At 38.3% G+C, this 19334-nt stretch overlaps 1 protein-coding gene and 1 long non-coding RNA gene across 8 annotated transcripts in view; both read left to right on the top strand.

Moving 5' to 3' along the window:
• The window catches only part of NALCN (sodium leak channel, non-selective), a 237961-nt gene that overhangs the window by 185752 nt on the left and 32875 nt on the right, over nucleotides 1–19334 (top strand). For all 6 annotated transcript variants that reach the window (XM_050332057.1, XM_050332055.1, XM_050332053.1 and 3 more), the window contains 3 exons: nucleotides 7753–7826; nucleotides 17767–17868; nucleotides 18307–18376. In XM_050332057.1, coding sequence (XP_050188014.1) covers nucleotides 7753–7826; nucleotides 17767–17868; nucleotides 18307–18376 — 246 coding nt within the window. The remainder of the gene's footprint in view (nucleotides 1–7752; nucleotides 7827–17766; nucleotides 17869–18306; nucleotides 18377–19334) is intronic.
• LOC126648689 (uncharacterized) lies at nucleotides 7837–16875 on the top strand. 2 transcript variants are annotated; one of them, XR_007630876.1, is made up of 4 exons: nucleotides 7837–14233; nucleotides 14328–14390; nucleotides 14486–14783; nucleotides 16601–16875. It is a non-coding gene; the product is annotated as an uncharacterized LOC126648689 (long non-coding RNA). The 2 variants fall into 2 exon arrangements; XR_007630877.1 differs by lacking the exon at nucleotides 14486–14783.

Here is a 19334-nt window from a genome sequence, read left to right as displayed (position 1 = left end):
CCCTGACTCCTGCACTGAGTAAAGATAGGAAACAAGGTTGCACTTGCCAAAATAAGAAGAGGGATGGATTGCCTCTCCTATAAGAACAAGCTGAAGGAGTTAGGGATTTTCATTCAGGAGAAGAGAAAATTCTGGGGAGACTTTACAGCAATCTTTCAGTAGTTAAACGGGGCTTGTAAGATGAGGACAGACTTTTTTTACAAGGGGGGTAATGATTTTGAACTAAATGAGGGTAGATTCAGATCAGATATGAGGAAGAAATTTTTTATTATGACAGTGGTAAAACACTGGAACAGGTTGCCCAGAGAGGTGGCGAGTTCCCCATCCCTGAAAACGTTCATTGTAAGGTTGGATGCGGCTCTGAGCAACCTGATCTAGTCGAAGATGTTGCTGCTCATGGTAGGGGGTTGGACTAGATGACATATAAAAGTCCCTTCCAAGCCAAAACATTCTGGTTTTTTGTGAAAAATCTACCATTAAACCTCTGAAATTTAAAAACTCAAGTATGCCAAAGGGAAAAAACCCCAAGCATATTATTACAAGACATAAAAGAGAGGGATTCTTCTCCCTCCCTGGAACTGCTCCCCTGAGATGTGTCTGAGATAGACTATTATCATCCCCTTTAAGTCTCTGGAGGTTTTATGAGTATGCTAATATTATCCTTGTCCACATTTTCAGACTTAATTGAAAAAGGTTCTTGGTTATGAAAGGACATGTAGATTTTCCAGATCAGTAGTCAGCTAATGGAGCCCCTGGTGGTCTAGTGGTAAAGGCGCCGCGCTATCACCGCGGAGACCCGGGTTCGATTCCCGGTCAGGGCCACTCCCGGGCAGGTGGGGCTCGTTAGCCCTTAAGGCAACCCACCTACGTCCTGAGGACCTCACTGCCACCGTCCAAGCTCGCTTGGCCCCGGCAGATGAACCTTAGGATTAAAGGGTGGGCTCAGTTCCGCGCACACTGTGTCTCACCTAAAAAATCCAATGCGCAGGCTGGAAGGTGGAAAGACCTTCCCCGGATCTTCGCTCGCGAAGACTGGCCATTATTAGTCAGCTAATTAGAAGAACATTGCTTTCCTTAAGAGAGAGGCAGCAATCAAGGTCTAGAAAATGAATTAAGGCTATTTCAGGTCAATGACTCCCAAGATTTAAGGAGATTATGCCCACTTCTCATTCTAGACATCTGATCCAAAGGGACAGCCTTTGAGTCCTTGTGGCACTTACCTAAAGCTAGGCCACTTTCTTGACTGTTTAGTGAGCCTGTGTCTTTTATAGGACAACCTCACAAAGGGCCAGATTTTCAAAGCCCAACTGCAAATAGTTAGTTCTACTTTGAGAGATGGAAATGGATTAGGTGCTCTGTAGATGCCCCTTGTAATTGCATCCTTTATGATTCTGTAGGCATTAACCAAAGTTTTCAAAAGAGCTTAAGAAATTCCACGCTACCTATAGGATTTCGTCACTTAACCTGCTTAAATTCTTGTGAACATTTTGTTAACAACCTACCAAAAACTTGCAGTCTGCCCTCCCATCATTCTTCATGTGACTTTTGTCACATTCATTTTGAAAGAGTCCAATCTCTTCAAACCAAAGATGCGTAGGCAGAATGTTGTTGAACAAATAATACTATTTGCATTTGAGAAGCTACACAGCAAACTCTTGTGGGCAAAGAATGTCCTATATTTAATGGAATGCTAAAGCTTTGAATGGATTCTTACCGAATATTTCCTTGCTTTTTCTAAAAAGTCATTCTGATATATTGCTTATTGTACTGACTCTTCATATTTTCCCTGGAAGCTGTACATGTTTAAGTAACATTATAATACCTAACAATCTGTTCATTCTGCAAGTCTACATAAACCATCTATTGGCATACAACAAATTACAAATTGAAACAGAAGCTTTGGATGATTTTTTTTCCTTGCTTGGAATTTCTGGCATGGCACAGTAGATTATTCCCATATGGTCCTGCAGTTGCCTATAAAAGATTACTATCAACAGCACTAAGCTAAAATTCCTAATTTTCATATAGCACTTAAGAAACTGACTTAGAAAAATACATTACACACACTTTTTTTTTTTTTTTCCCCATTGTCAAGCAAACATTTCAGGTATTTCTATCTCATTATTTACTTATGACCTTGTCTCACCTTGTGTTGCAGAACACTCACCAATGTTTGTCTCTATTTCTACTAAATCTGAAGTAGTCTTATACAAAAATAATACACTACATCACCACAGATTTTACCCTGTTGATAGCATACAATTACTTAGCAAGTTCAATTTGAAAATAATTGGTTTAAGTAGTGTTTGCTGGGGTTTGTGCAGTGCAAAAATCTTGCTAGAAAAATTCATCAAAACCTTGGAAATGAATAACATTTCTCAAAACTTTAAAACTTTAAAACTTAGCTGGTATAAATTGGCATAGATTCCTCTGAAGTCAGCAGTGCTGTGCCAGTCAGTAAACCTCGGCTGTAGGACTGGTCTGCAGTCATTGCCTGACACCTCACAAAGGTATCATCCTGTGTTGCTTTGCTTTTAATCTTATGCCAAGGATTTTCTTATTCCAGGGTAGAAAGCCTGGATTTTTTAAACATGATACTAAATAAAAATTATCATTGAAAATATCTGCAGTACCTTTTCAAAGCAGTGGGTGGCACTTGCAGAGCAACAATGCTCTGTGATTTAGCTCTTTTTACAACAGTTACTGTGGTTTATTGCTTTGTCCTTGACGACAAATGGGATTTCATGGGGTGTAGTGTTCAAACCAAGTTCACACTGGCTTGACTGAGTCATTTGTTCTGCCTAAAAGTCAGCAGCAGAAAAGGGTACCAGCACTTGTGGAAGAGAAGCGTTACCTGCAGATTTCCTAACTCTGTGTCTACGGGCATGTGTGTGTAAATAAACTCAAAGGAATGTGGGAACTAAGACACAAACTTTATTCATGGTTTCATAGGAGCACATACTTTCCATCTAACATCTTTCATCCAGGAAATACTGCAGGTAATTTGCTGACCTGCCACAGTGGTTCCTTACAGTTTAAAGTAACCTGCAAGAGTTCTTTAAAATGTGTTGCTGAAAACATATCTAAAAGTAATCAGATGCTGTTAGGTGATTTCAGGACAGTGTCATATGCTAAAAAATAATGTTCTATAGCAGAAAGCTGTTATTTCTGCACTGAGTGTACATATAGGTTGCATAAAGAAGTACATAAATAAATAAAGAAAGAAATGCTAATAAAGATACACTGAGGGTGTCCTCACAGTACAGCACAATCTGTAATAAAAAAACCCAGCAGGCTAAACAGATATCCCTAAAATAACCTCAGCAGAGTATACTGTATTTATTTAATTCCACATCATCTGATTGAGTAATGTCTTTTATACATTAACACTGCTCATAATTTCCTCTGCAACATTCAAGAACTCGGCAGGTATCACAGGTTTTAATTGCCAGCTTCATTCTACACCAGCATGTGGCATCTAGACATTATTAAACAAAATACAGATCATCGTCCCCATTTTCTGTTTGTACAGTTCCATTGCACTTGCCTGGTGTGCTATGCAAATTTGGAAAATTAAACGGGGAACAGTTTAGTTTAATTATCTAATATAGAAGTAAGGATACATATTTTAAAAATCTATAGTATTGTTTGATTTTCTTCAGCATGAATATTGACATATGTGTGTTGCTGTTTGACTGACTGCTTACTCCTTTAAATATGAGAAATCGATCAATTGTGCTTCTCTAAAAATATTATCTTGTATTACTGCTTCTGGGTATTTAAAACTCAAGATAAATTCACCAGGGTTCTGCTGAAGGAAAGGCTCTTGAATCCTAAAGAGAAGTGAGGACCATTAGCTTCAAAAATCATAAAGCAAACAGAATGATAACAAACCTTCAAAACTTCACCTAAGTGAAGTCCATTAGATATGGACCGTGGTTGGTGCCCAAGGACATCCTTGGGGCGCCTTGGGTGCAAATTTCACAGCTAGTGGTGAAAAAAAGTGCAGTAAAAGTAAATGTACTCTGTCCACATAATGTGGTGCGACACCCTGTGTTCTAACCCCTTTCTCCATTCTCATGACTTCTTAGGCATGGGGGGAAAACCATATGAGTAGCAGATGAGGTCACTTGGTCTGTTCAGCCTGGAGAAGAGCAGACTGAGGGGAGACCTCATCACAGTCTACAACTTCCTTGTGAGAAGAAGAGGAGGGGCAGGCACTGATCTCTTATCTGAGGTGACCAGTGCCAGGACCCAAGGGAATGGCCTGAAGTTGTGTCAGGGGAGGTTTAGGTTGGATGTTCCAAAAGGTTCTTCACCCAGAGGTATTTGGGCACTGGAACAGGCTCCTCAGGGAAGTGGTCATATCACTAAGCCTGACAGAGTTCAAGAAGCATTTGGAGAACGCTTTCAGGCACATGGTATGACTCTTGGGGCTGTCCTGCGAAGGGCCAGGAGTTGGACTTAATGATCCTTGTGGGTCCCTTCCAACTCAGCATATTCTGTGATTTTGTGATTATTTTTTCAGCATCACTGAATAAAATTCATGAACAACTTTGAGTGTATGAATTAGAACCCAGTCTTTTCTCTCCCATCTCAGTGTCTCCAGACATGGGCTCCTTCCTATTACTTTTCTTCATCTCTCTGGCTCTGTGGATGATGCACCTATGGCTCTGTGGTGGCCATATACCAGAGTGCAGCACTATTCTTGCACATCTCCAGGAGACAACTAAGCTTGTTCATTGAAGAAACCAAAAACAGGGAGTCAAACCATTTCCAGCTGAGGCATGAAAGAGATTTAGTGCTATGCTTTTATGCAAAACATACACCAGTGTTTCCTTCTTTGTTAGTCTTGCTACCTGAAGGAAGGATTCGGCAGTTCCTTATAGTATGTACATAGCCCTTGCCCTAGACCTGACAGCACCTTTTCTTTAGGTGTCCTTTTTTCCTTGCTGGCACTAGCTGGTTTAATGCTTCACTTGGGGAAGCACTAAGTGAATCAGTTCAAGCACTTAACATCCCTTTGGAATCTGAAAATATGTAGACTCCTTGCTTCTGCTTTTCCAGGGCATGTTCCCTTGTTGATGACCTGAGGGAATTTCCTTGCTTGGGCCACAAGCTTTAAAGCCAAGGTGTTTTATCACTTACTTTTAACACTGAAAAAGAGTGGTCCATGCCAGATAGGAAACTGTAGAAATTTCAGGAAATTGTATTTGCCTCAGCTTTTTTTACCAAAATCAGATGAGCAAAAACTGGAAATTGGCAAGGAAATTATTGCTTCCTGATTTTGAAATCTTTTCTAAGATGTTAACAAGAATTTTTATTAGAAATAAATGGATATAACACTTTAGTAGGCAGTACACTTTTTTCCTCTGATATTTAATGTAATTGCAATTATTCTAAAGAAATTATTTATAACAGAAAAAAAAACTGAAACAAAACTGCTGAGTTTCCACCTTTGTTATTCCCATAAGTTTGATGTTACTAGTTGAGCCCTAAAAGAATTATTACCTAACATCTTGTAAATTAGATACTCCTGTGGTTTGGAGGCTTCTTTCTGCAATCCTGAAGTGGGCGAAAACAATTTTATGGGATTCCACTGACATTAATTTCACTGACGTTAGAAGAAAAAAAATGTGAAAGAGTTACTAGTGCTTTCAGCACTGTTAGTTATATCTAAATCCATAATAAAGTACCTTGCTTATAAATCCATTGAACCTGTGTTGAGATAATACAAATGAGTTAAAACCTACACAAATATGCTTCAGTATATGAAATATTTATACCTACACAATATTTATTATAATGGTATGTTAAGGAAACTTCGCTGTTGGACTATCCAGGAGCTACTCTGGCAGTCACACTCGCACCGTCTGAGCTGGGACTGAGGCCCCTTCACAGCTACAGCCCCCACACTCACAGTCAGACCAGGTTTCCTTACCACCTCGACCACAGGTTTACCACAGCACAGTCTCAGACATCCAGATCCTTAAAATAATTTAATGATGGTGTAATAACTAAATAACAAATAACAGCTCATGCTGGCATCTCTGAGGAAGATCCCTGACAAAGGGACCCCTGGGCTTTTATACCCTGACAGTCTAAGGACAGGAAAGTCTGGGGGTCATTGGCTCCTGCTGTGTCTCTGAGTGCCCAGTCCCCTGGATGGGCCACAGGTCCCTGTGCCCTTTGTTAGGCAAAGGGTCAACAGCTCACAGCCTCTTGCCTTGGGCTCTCATCACCCAGACAGAGCTCAATCTGCAGCTTCACACTGAGCTACCTGCACTAAATATATTCGTCAACAGGTATATCTTATACCTGATTTTCAATTTATGTTAACCATATCCAGGGAATGGAATAATTTTTTGTTTACAGTCAACAAGCCTATTACTAATCTTTTAATCTTAACTGAAAATCCAATACCTTATTTTCCAAACTACTTTTTTTTATACTTTATTTCAGTTTTCAAGTTGCAGGTTTTTTAAGGAAGCCACAGATTCTCAAAATAGGGGGGTTTTCAAATCATCTGTGTTCTTACTCCCACAGGCTGTACAGAGATTTGTTAGAGCACGAAAAAGGTTAAAGGGGCCATGCTTGAGAAGGGGTAGGAATGAGATTGTAGCTTGCAGGTGTGTGTTAAAAGCAGTAGCCATTTTATTGAGCACAGCTGGTACAATTTAAAAGTTAAGGTATTTTCTAGGCTTCTGTTTCTCTTCAAAGTAAGATATCTAATTGTGACTCAGAGTCAATCCGAGTCTTGAGAGAAGTTCTAGAAAAATTGTTTGTCAAATGACTGGAGGTAGTGTTTTAGAAACATATAAAGAAAATTTAAAGTAATGAGCTTAAAGATTCCATTTCAGATTGATTGAAAACAGGGCAAACATTGCTAGGAGTTTCCAAATCTCTCTCAACCATTTTCTTCGAGATAACAATCTCCAAACAGTTGACAGATTTAAGTCTTAACAAGGTGCCAGGGGCTTTCTGTTCATCACAGATGTAATTCCTGAGCTAAATTCTTCAGTTGTTATTTGTTCCTTGAATGGCCATATTTGTTAATCACTTGCTTAAGAATTAAGTGCTTGTTTTTTCATGTATCTCAGTCCTTTCATTTCACTTTCAGGAAGTCCTGTTCACAAGAAAATGCCCAAAACACTGTCCATAACCAGAGGCAAGCACAAGCACATTTTGCTCACCACACTTTTATACTCTACATATGTGGGGGAAAAAAGGGGGCCTACTTTCATCCTGTCTAGTTCTATGCACTTAAATTATATAACTAAACTTTATTAGCTAGTTCTGTTGTATAGTCAAGGCATCTCCAGAGTACAATCCAGCCTAGTCAAAATCCAAAGTGGAGAATGAGTAGCAAAAAGGCATGACTTGGCCAACTGGAGACAAAGTGTGTGATAAAGGAAATAACATTTGTGCTAGTCAACAAAACTATTTGCTTCTTTCTACACAAAACTACCTCAGGATTAGGGTAGAGAGGCCAAAAGCTGCAAGATAAAGCTAGGATCTTAGGTATTGCTCAAGGAATTTGCTCTATGTAAACATTTTGATTTTTTTCTGCCATCCTTTTCTTGAAAAAGAACACCCATGCTGCAGACTGTGAAAAACAGCTTTATCACAGAGAACTTTAATGTGTTTAATTTTACATGCATTCAGCATCATAATGTTTCGTTGGTCTGTCGCATACACATGCTATGTTTTATGACGATTAAAAAGTATGTTTTCGTTTTCTTAATTTTATAGCTCCGTAAATCAGTTTTCAGCATCAGAGCAAGAAACCTTCTGGAAAAAGAAACAGCAATCAATAAAATTCTAAGGTAAGAGTCAGATGTGATTTGGTAATGTTTTGACTGTCGTCTGATTTCTCATAACCTTGTTTTTCACAAATGTTACTGAATGTGTAATATTAATAATGTATCCCTTTGTAGTATATCTATTGCTTTCATTATCAAAGATAAATTGCTCTTTTCTCTGGCTGTATTATATGTTTGAACAGCAATAAGAGAGACATTGTTCTTCTTTGGTATGTATTTGAATTCTGTGTCATGCATAAAGATCATGTTTCAGCTCATTTCACTTCTTCCTTCTAAATTAACTAAAACATGTCCCTTCATAACTGATGTTAATTATCTTAAAGAATTCTATCCTGGTTCTGGCAAATATATGCACATAAACATTCACGGGGTTGCACACGAGAAAGCATAGACTAAGCCAATCATATTGCAAGTACCAAATGGATAAAGAAGATTTCAGAACTGTGACTTCTGTAGAAGGATTTCCTGAATGTTTTAATAATGATCATTCCTTTTGGTATTCCATATCAAGTAAGTACTCAGTACCAAAAGTGAATAATGCCAGCCTGAGTCTCCAAGGCCCATGTCTGAAGTTATAGGTAACACAGTGCTGCAGTTTTTCATGCTACTGTTGGTTTTACATTAAAATGGCTGTTCTTGATATAAGGTGCATTAGCAATGCCAGCACTTTATAGATCATTCTTTTTATATTTAAATTCTCAGCAAAGCAGGTGCATCTCCAGAGTATGGTCAATGAGAGATCCTAGGTAAGCACATGGTATAAACAGGAATAACTTTTCAGAAACTTATAGATTAATAATGTAAGGCAGTGTTTTGTGAGGAGCAGTTCAGAGTGATTTCTGAATTATGAAGTTTCTTGAATGCATGCCATTTGAGAAGTATTGGTTCTTTTTAATGCTCTATCAGAATACAGAACAGGGAGAACTATAGAAATTAAAGTGAAACTTTATCTAACTTTAAATCCATGTAATGAAAACATAGAATTACTAATTCAAATGAATGCCCATTGTAAAAATATTATCCATAAATGTAAATGCAGTACTATAAGTATTCAGTCTCAGAGCTCTATTTGTAAGCATTTTTTGTAGTTATGGGATTGTACCTTGATTTTACAGGCATAACTGTTACAGATAGATTAATCAAAAACTTTTAAAAATATGGTTTTAGGTACAGACATCCTGGCATCCTTTCAGTAAAACATTTTTAATGAAATTCTGTGTTAGATGAGAACTGTGAAATGCTATTGACACCCCCAGGGTTACACAAATGTCAGTTGTTTGGTGTGTTTCCTATACTATACCACAGAGAAAAAATGTAGACAACGAAAAATATCCTACTTTTATATGTTTAATTTTTTTTAATTTCATCTATAGGGGCTCCATTTTTTCTTAGACAGAAGAAAAAAATTAAGTCCTGCAAAATTGAAATTAAGAATTCTGATGAATTCTCCCATCAGCACAGATTTTTCTGTGCAACAGAATGGGAGGAGAATCCAAGCAAACCATTGTTTGGACTTCACTAATTTCTCAGAGATACCAGGACAGGATCAGAAATCAGTCCTTCCAGTTTCAGTCCCACTGAATTCCACTTGGTCCTACAGATCATGACTTCTGCCAGTGTCTTGTGTCTAGAAAGACTTCTCATCAATTCACCAAAATTCCTCTGAAGAAAAGTTTCTGAGGCAGAAGAAGGAAGTTTTCATTTACTAATCTATTATTTCATTTTTAATTAATCTATTTAGTCTATTAATTTAATCTACATTTACTACTCTTTCTCATCTATTTCCTGGTTTGTCAGCAGTGAACTTTGACAAACAGAGAAAAGGAAGGAACTTGTGTGAAGTAAGAAAACCATGAGATCACATGTCCTCTAATACTTTCTTGGGATGCTTGTAAGTCATTTGCAAAGAGACAGTCTTATTCTCCTCCTGAGAAAAAGGAAGAAATAGTGTTTATTGTTCCTTGGTTCTGCCTCAAAATTGTTAAATAAGCTCTGGTCTATGACATTTCCAATGCATCTGTTCCAGCATAAAAAAATTGTGTTCATGACATATCTGGTGGGCATGCTGATAGAGAGAACTGCCAGTGATGGGCTGACTGGTCCTGAGCAGTAGCAGCGTTTCTGTGTTGATGACAGTGTTGCCACTGTTGATGCAGGTGAGTTTTACAAACAGAGGAAGTGATAAGATTTACATCTTGAAATTTTAGATTCAGTTTAATTAACACTGGAAAATTCAAACTCCCAAGACTTTTTCTCAGTTTTGATGTTGTTGTAAATTACATAAACCCCCTCATAAAATTAGGTGGCTCTCAGCTATTCAGAATATCTGAAAAAAGAACAAATGACATTTATGCCAAGAACAATAAGAGATAACTCAGGATGTCCCTTCAGGAAAGATTGCTTCTAGCATCTTTTTAATTTTTGTCTACCTGAATTAAGGAACATTTATCTAAAGCAATGCCTCTACACATTAAAACTACCCATGGGCAACTTCAGCTTGAGGAAATTGCTGCACTGAAAGAGAATTTTAAGTCTGTTCTAGCTTAAGTCCACCTCTGACCTTTTCTCCTCTATTGTTTAAACCTTGTCAAATTATATTTTAATCGAATTGTGAATGTTTCAGTATAACCAATTGTACTATGCATTACACAAATATACCTCTGTGTCTCTCTTTTGCATTTTTCTCTATGCAAACCTCATTTTTCCTTTCTACGCTGAACTGCATTTTGTCATTTTCTTCCCCAAGAAGAGAAAGAAGGACATGAATAGCCCTGACCACCCAGAGAGACAGTTTGTACATTCCATCCTAGGTGTCTCACCTCCTCATCTGGTGTTACCTTATGCAGCAAAATGCAGGTCTTGGGTCTCTCCTCCTAAAGCTTTCTTGCTGCACTCCAGGGGAACTATCTAGTTTCTAAACATCCTTGTTTGGAAACCAACCTTCACCTGGCCACGTTGAGGTCTTTGTGCAATTAGGCATGGGAACCAAGGATGTAGCAACTACTGTTCTGGATACTTTGACCAATGGTTTGCATCTTTGCTCTGCCAGTGTCAGAGCTTTTCCTTACAGCTGATGCTATAGTCAAACTGTAAACTGATGCTAGGGGTGTGCAATAGGATTTTCACTATTCTAGGTTAGATTTGTCTGATGTGTTTCCTGGGCCTGAGGGAATAATATAACTCATCCTTAAGTGGAATCTTCAGTTTCACAAATACGTAATTGAGTGAAGTGTGTTTATCTAATGTTGGAAACTGAGACTGCCATGAGTGCACTGGGGGCAGGGGGGGAAAGGAGGGGGAGAAAGAGTTACTTGAATTAAGTATTCCATTCTACTAATTTGCTAATATGCTAGAAGTTAATTCAGACTTTGTTCCTACAAGTAGTTCTGCAAAATACAGTGATTCTTTTTTTTTTCTGAATGAGCAAGAAACAAGATTCTCTGTGCTTCTAGGAAAGTTATAAAGTTTATCTCTGAATAAAATCTCTCTGAACACTAATGTATGTTTCGTAAGAGAATAAGCAAACATTTTCATTAGTTTATCACAGGAATTTGATCAGAGGGAAACTTTGTAGGCCATGTGGTCCAACTGCCAATTCATGTAGCGATTGCTAACCCTGGATCAGACCACCTCTTGTTTACCCTGGATCAGCTCAGCTCTGCATCTTCCACCTGCTCTGGTTCTACAAAAAGGGCCAGAAGGAGTATCCAGGGAACTACAGGCTTGTCAGCCTCACCCTGTGGAAGGTCATGGAGCAGATCATCATCAGTGCCATCATGCAGGACATACAGAACAACAAAGGGATCAGCCTGAGCCAGCATGTGTTTGTGAAAGGCAGGTCCTGCTTGACCAACCTGACCTCCTTCTATGACAAGGTGACTTAGTAGGTGAAGGTAAGGCTGTGGGAGTTGTCTGCCTGGACTTCAGTAAATCATTTGACATCATTTTCCACAACATTCTCCTGAAGGAACTGGCTTCCCGTGGTGTGGCTGAGTGCACTCTTCACTGAGTGAAATCTGTCTGGATGGCTGGGCCTAGAGAGTGGTGGTGAACAGAGTTACATCCAGCTGGCAGCCAGTGATGAGTGGTGTTCCCCAGGGCTCAGTATTGGGGCCAGCCCTGTTTAATATCTTTATCAATAACCTGGATAAGAGGATCAAGTGCACCCTCAGTAAGTTTACTAATGACACCAACTTGGGCAGGAGTGTTGATCTGCTGGAAGGCAGGAAGGCTCTGTAGAAGAATATGGATAGGGTGGATTGATGGGCTGAGGGCAACAGTTCCATAAGACAAAGTGCTGGGTCCTGCGCTTGGATCACAGCAACTCCATGCAGTGCTACAAGTTGGGGGCAGAGTGGCTGGAAAGCTGCCTGGTGGAAAAGGACATAGAGGTGCTGGTTGACAGCCAGCATTGTGTCCAGGCAGATAAAAAGGCCAGTGACATCCTGGATTGTATCAGAAGTAGTGTGGCCAGCAGGATCAGGGAAGCGATCATCCCCCTATACTCAGCACTGGTGAGGCCACACCTTGAAACCTGTGTTCAGCTTTGGCCCTCTAATGACAAGAAAGACATTGAGGTGCTGGAGCATGTCCAGAGAAGGGCAGTGGGAGCTGGTGAAGGGTCTGGAGCTCAAGTCTTATGAGGAGCAGCTGAGGGGGTGTTTAGGCTGGAGAAAAGGAGGCTGAGAGGCCACCTTATCAATCTCTACAACTGCCAGAACACTGTACTGAAGTGGGGTTCAGTCTCTTATCCCAGGTAACAAGTGACTGGACAAGAGGAAATGGCCTCAGGTTGCGCCAGGGAAGGTTTAGATTGGATATTAGGAAAAACTTCTTTCTTCATGGAAAAGGTGGTCAAGCACTGTAGTAGGCTGCCCAGGGAAGTGGTTGAGCTGCTGTCTCTGGAGGTATTTAAAAGACACTTAGGGCCATGCTTTAGTGGTGGACTGGGTAATACTGGGTTAACAGTTGGATTTGATCTTTAAGATCATTTCCAACCTAAATGATGCTATGATTCTATGATCCTAGAAGACACACTATCCTTTATTAGAAATTTGCCTGCTTTAAATAAGTGACTTCTTTTAGTTTTTAATCATTTGCAACAGATTTCTTGGCATATATTTATGTTTTCTCTCTTAAGAGTATGATTTCTTTCTTCATGACTTTGAGGGTTTGATACTATGTGTTTCTCTCTCAGAACAAATATTCCAGGTAAGTTGATGATAGTTGTCGTCAGGCACAAAATCCAGACTTAGCTCACCTTCCTCAATATCTGCAAGCACATGGCATCATTGGATTTCACTTACCTAATGCAAAGACAAAACAAGGAAATTCTGGAATGCACATATCCATTGGTAAGAAGTTACTCTGTTCTATGGGGTTTGTGCCAACTGACCACCATGTTATGGGTCAGTGCAAAGCACAATTGTGAAGTAGAGTTATTGGGCTATGGAGTCTCCAACACTGCAGTTATGGAAAAAGAAGTTAGACAAACATCAGCCCCAAATAATGTATGTATCATTGATCCCATTTTGAGAGAGGTGATAGACTGGATGGTCACTTGAGGTTTCTTCCTCTATATTGCTTTTGTTAATTCTTTTGCAATCCAATACAAATTGTTATTATAGTAATATCTGTGAGAGGAGAAGCTGAAACAGCAAGGCAAGAATGGCAATCACAGTAAAAAATTGCTAAAGAAAAACAATCTGCTACCATAGCACAGGTGGCTGAGCAGACACTGAAGAAGATAAGTGACTATTTGGTTTTTTTCTTTGGAGGCGTATGGAAGGAAACAAGAAAAAACGTGGAAAAGAAAAATCATGGATTATCCAAGTTGCATTAATAATCCATTTTATCTCACCAGCCAAATTCAGATTTCTTTTAAAAAAGAACAGTTGTATAGCTGTGGTGAAAATGTGCATTTGGCTTGCTATTCAAGAATTGCCTTATTGAATTAAATTTATAAGTGAAAGAAAGAAACACTACTACAACACCTATCAGGTGAATTCCCCATGAATCTTAGATTGTCACACTCAACCAATATATTCCAAGTGAGATGGAATTATAATGAGAGCATAGAAAGATTTAGTAAGGATAGAGAGTCATAGAGAGTGGAAACATTGCTGAATGAGGATGCTAACTGAGTGTTGTACTACAGGGTACCCCACTGCTAAGACTTCAGTGTGAGCACGTTTCAGGAAGAAGAACAAAGGCACATAGTAATATATGCAGTTGCTACAGTTGCTACATAAGTACTCACTCATTCAAATAACAAAATAAAAACCCAAAGTGATGTTATACTGGAGTAAAAGATGAGATAACACTTGTTGCAGAAAGGATGCCTGACTAAGAAGTCCAAGCATGAGCCACATGCATACCCTCTGCGAGAGACCTCGGAATACTGATTAAAGGTATGGTATTTTAAAGTATTGATCAAAACACTTAACATTTTACATTAAGCCAAAAAATACTGCTTGAACACTCTGTTTGGTACTTATTTTTCAGGGATCCCAAAGCAGCAAATAGTTTGAATGACTTCAAAAGTTTGGACCTCCTAATAGGTTGCAGGTAATACAAACTATGTGGTATCCCAGTATTGTATTGTTCTGTGTAATCTTCAGCTGGCTTTCTAATAACCTACCAAATTACATTTTATGTTTCAGGATATTTTATTATATTTGCACTTTTCAAGGCAGATTTGGAGCATGTAGTTTGCAGCTGCTGGACTCTGTTTTAAGTTCTGCAATGGAAGTCTGAAAGCTTGACGTATTTCTTGTGTCTTCTCCTTTGTTTCGTTTCCTTATTCCTTCACAAGTGAAAGTGAACCTCACTCATATTTTATAGAGGTGGTATAGAAAGATAAAAAGGACAATTTTAGCTAAAAAAAGTAATTTTACCTCTGTTGTTCAAAGAAAGGTCAAAAAATTCTCACCAACTTCAGTTACATAAAGACATGTCAAGGTAAGAAAAGCTTTCTTTTTTAAACTCCAATTGTCAAATCAGATAGGACTGAATTTTTAGCACTGTGGCACAGTGATTGTCCATGGTGTGGGATTCAGCTCCAGGCAGCCAATTCTACCTGTGAGCTGAGTGATGACCTCTACCATCTAGTTGACAGAAGTCTAGTCAATAACAGTAGTGGACCCAGTGAGATCTTTAGCTGACTGCTTTGTCTTTAGATGCCCACTTTATGGTTACTTTAATACTTTCAGAACATAATTAATTAAATTAATTGATCAAACATTCAATTAAGTTGTCCACATAGGGGCATATAGTAATGTATGAGATGCCAGAGGATGTCAAAGACATCCTCTTGAACATGGCAGGTAATACAGAAATTTGTAAGGGTATTGTACTCTGCTGGAGCAGCAGCTGGAAGCAAGGCAAGATACTCCAAGGCATGGCAGGTGGAGCTGGCCACCTCTGTACAACCAATTTAATTGAGTCCTACATCTCAGTTGGGTATGAGGGAAGCCTGGACACAGGGATCACATGCAGGCACTGAGAGTGAGTACAGAAGTGTACGTGTCTGCAATGAGAACACAAATCCTATTGTAGACTTAAATTGGCAACCATGCAATTCTGGAAACTTCATGGCTCTTGCCTTCTTTTTAAAAAGTCCCCAAAGATCTACAACTCTAGATGTCTAAGCAGCTGAAAAATATCCAGATTCTGAGTCAAAAGTATAACAAAGCGTACCAAAGTATCTGGAAATACAAGGAAGATTCAGGCAATCATTCCCATGAAGTGGAGGATGCTGAGAGAGAGACTGTCAAAAATAACCATGGCCATCTCAGCACAGCATTTTTTTCTCTGGAAATAAAAAAAAAAATTTCTTTACAATTACTTAATAAAAATTTCTGATCTCTCTGCTATACAATTGGCATTTCATTATTTCTCTGTTCACTTCAGTAGGAACTGCAGTGCTTCCAGAGGTGTTGAAAATACAGCAATGGATGTAAATTCTAAATATGGATTTAGTAATCTAACTTACTGGTCATAAGCAATATTAAGTCTGTCTACAGATGTTGGTTACTCTTTATGAATGCCCATTCTGCCACAGTTTACCCATAGTATGTGGCTAAGTCTATTTTATTATACAATTATTAATAAAATAAGCCATCTTATTCATTAGTCATGTAAAGAATTTATTGTTTGAGCATTTAAGATCTCTTTTATTTTGAATACTAAGAGTTTATATAACTTGGTATTCAAGTTACTGTGTGCAAGAACATGAAAAGTTTATGTGCAAGTCACTTTTTGATGTCAAGAAAATCATTTCTAGCTGATAAAAGCAAAGCACAATAATTTATATTTACAGGGGAGAAAAAAAGATAAGTTACTCTCTTTGTCACAGTGAGAAGCCTCTATACTGAACTTTCCATTGTCTCTTCTAGGAAAAACTGAATTGTCATTTTAATGGATTTAGATATGTTCTATTTTTAGAAAATAATTTTTTGCTTTTTCCTTTTTTTAAACAAAAATTTCACAGATAATCAAACATCTCTGTTGTTTTCTGACAGTGTTATATGGTATCATACTCCATAATATAATGTTTAAAATCCATTGTCATTAAAATGTTCATGATTTGCCTAAGATGAGCTGGTTTTTATAAGACATGTAGTAATTTTCCTAAATGTCGTGATGCTTCAGTTCAGTGTAGTATAACCTAATGCTTTTTACAACAAATGTAGCACAATGTATTTTTTTCTGGCATGCTAATCTGATTGGCAGTGATGACACTGACAAGCATTCTAAGCTTCTCATTTTTGTTCCAGATCTCCCTTTGGATTCCTACTTGTATCATTTATGTGTTTATATCTAAAAGAAGGAGAAAAAGCAGAGAAGAGTGAAAAACAAAGTCACAGTGGGGAAAGAACATGTCATGGACACCTTTTGCGATCAAACATGATCATTCCATGCTGTCAAGGATAGCATTTATCTAAGCCCTACAGCAGACTGGCAAATTGAATGGTTACTCAAATAGTGTAAAATGTTTTTCATCTTTTCCAAAAAAATGGAGATTCTGTTCAATAAAAAGTATGGAATATTACCAGTTGAGTCTTGTGTTTCTCTGAATGGTTACATAACACAAAATGAGCGATAAGAATTGCACAGTGTAAACTTAAAATTGAAGCATTCTTGGAATGTTAAAATATGTTTCCAGTGTTGAAATTCCATTTCTCAGACATCAAAATTATGTGTGAGCTCTTTCAGTGGAAACCTCTCTTTTTCTTAAGCAAATCAATTTCGTAGCCATCAAGATGAAGATATGCAGGCTCTGTTTAGCTGTAGCACACTTACTAGCCAACAAATACTCATCTCTGCCAAAATATGTAAAATGTGTTTGCCAAAACAAAATTAACCATGAGCAAACAAGTGAGAAAACCCACACTACAAAATGCTGCAAGTTGAATGCATTCTCAGAGAGCAGACATTTCATTTGCAGGATATCAGCAATGTGCTGCTCTTCATTGCATACCATATATGGTTCCAGTTATTTAGAACACTCAAAGTTATGCTGTAAGTCTTAAATGTTTACATACAGCCCTGAAAGGGACTAAAATTGCTGTTGTACTTGTCCTATTCCTTTCTTTATTGCTGAGAAGCTGGTTTTACTGAGGATTAGTGCATTGCTTCAGCCCTTTCACACTTTGTGAAGTCTTGAGGGACCATAAATTCTACAGCAAACTGGAAAAAAAAATGTAGATGGCCCTCGATAAGGCATGAAGGAGGTTCACTGGTTGACTGGTTGTGTTGCAGAGTGAGGACCATTGCTTTGGAAATGTTTTCATGGAAATTACCTTGCTCTTTTATTATTTTTGTCTGTTGTTATTGAAGCTCCTGGTTCCCAGAGAGCCAAGCTGACTTCTCTGAATGTGCTACCTCTGAAATTATCTTTATGCTGAAAACTGTCTGTCATCATATTTGTATTTCTTCATAGGGCCTGCACTAGACAACGCATGCTGAGCGGATCATTTGAGGGGCAGCCAGCAAAGGAAAGGTCAATACTTAGTGTCCAGCATCATATACGACAAGAACGCAGGTAAACAGAGACCAAAAGGATGGTTTAAAAACATTCTTAAAATAAAGGTGACAAAAAGAATTCAATTTGAGCAATACTTGAGTTGTGAAAGCCTGAAATTACCTACTTGTACAAAGAACTGAATTCTACATTCTTCATTGTAACCATAATGAAATTCATTGTACTGTATAAATGGAAAAAATGCCTTTTTATTTCAAATGTCATTTCCTTTGCCAACTACAAAGCTATCAGTTTGAAGATCAGAAGGAAAGAAATTGGCTTATGTTAGACCAGATTGAAAACAATTGAAGAACATATAAGCTTCTGATGTTAGCGAGAGAAAAATGATAAGAATTTGAGATATTGGGTGTCTGGAGAGCAATGCTTTATAATGGGCATCTTATAAAGGTCAAAATTTCATCTTGAGATGTATTGTTAAATTGATTATTATTGTTTCAGGTCACTGAGACATGGTTCCAACAGCCAGCGGATCAGCAGAGGAAAATCTCTTGAAACGTTGACTCAAGATGTAAGTCCTCATAGAAATGACAGTTTTGATTTGGGGAATATTAAAAAAATAAGAATACATATTATAGAATAAATGCTTGTGTAAGACTGATTTCTATTTATGAATTAGCTTACAATTTATCTCTTGAAATCTTGAAAGGAAGTCATGTAACAAATACTGTAAGTGCATTAGAATTATCCTCAAAATAATGACCATGGTTATTTCACTGATAGACTTACTGGTTTTGGAACACTTGCTGAGATAGATTCGCTGAAGCTGTAGACACTACATTAGGAACACAACAATTGCTACCCAGGACACCTTAAAAAGCCTTACTCTGAAATTGCACAAATCACTTAGGCTGGCAAAACAACACTTCGCAATTTCTGGTGGAACTTTAGCAATATTTTTCAAGCAGTAGAACTGTCAGATGGAAGGACAAAGACTGAAAGGGAGAACAGTAATCATGGATTTCACTGTGGTTGTTTCATACAGTTAAGTGCATTTTCATTCTGCAAATTCATACCATATTTGTGGAACTCTGTGACAATGAAAATTCGAGGGGCAATATTAGTGTCCCCATTTCCAAACTATCAAAGTCTTCAAAGAAACAGAATTACAGAATCACAGAATCAATTAGGTTGGAAAAGACCTCTGAGATCATCGAGTCCAACCTATGGCCTAACACCCCCTTTTCAACTAGACCATGGCATTAAGTGCCACATCCAGTCTTTTCTTAAACATCTCCAGGGATGGTGAATCCACCATCTCCCTGGGTAACCCATTCCAATGCCCAGTCACTCTTTCTATGAAGAACTTCTTCCTAATGTCTAACCTAGACCTCCCCTGGTACAGCTTAAGACTGTGTCCTCTTGTCCTGTCACTAGTTGTCTGGGAGAAGAGACCAACCTCCACCTGGCTACAACCTCCTTTCAAGTAGTTGTAAACAGTGATGAGGTCTCCTGTGGGCCTCCTGTTC

Source organism: Myiozetetes cayanensis, unplaced genomic scaffold (assembly GCF_022539395.1).
Source record: "Myiozetetes cayanensis isolate MyiCay16 unplaced genomic scaffold, myiCay2020 scf5-8, whole genome shotgun sequence".
NCBI classification, from domain to species: Eukaryota; Metazoa; Chordata; class Aves; order Passeriformes; family Tyrannidae; genus Myiozetetes; species Myiozetetes cayanensis.
This window is presented reverse-complemented; position numbering and strand designations above follow the sequence as displayed.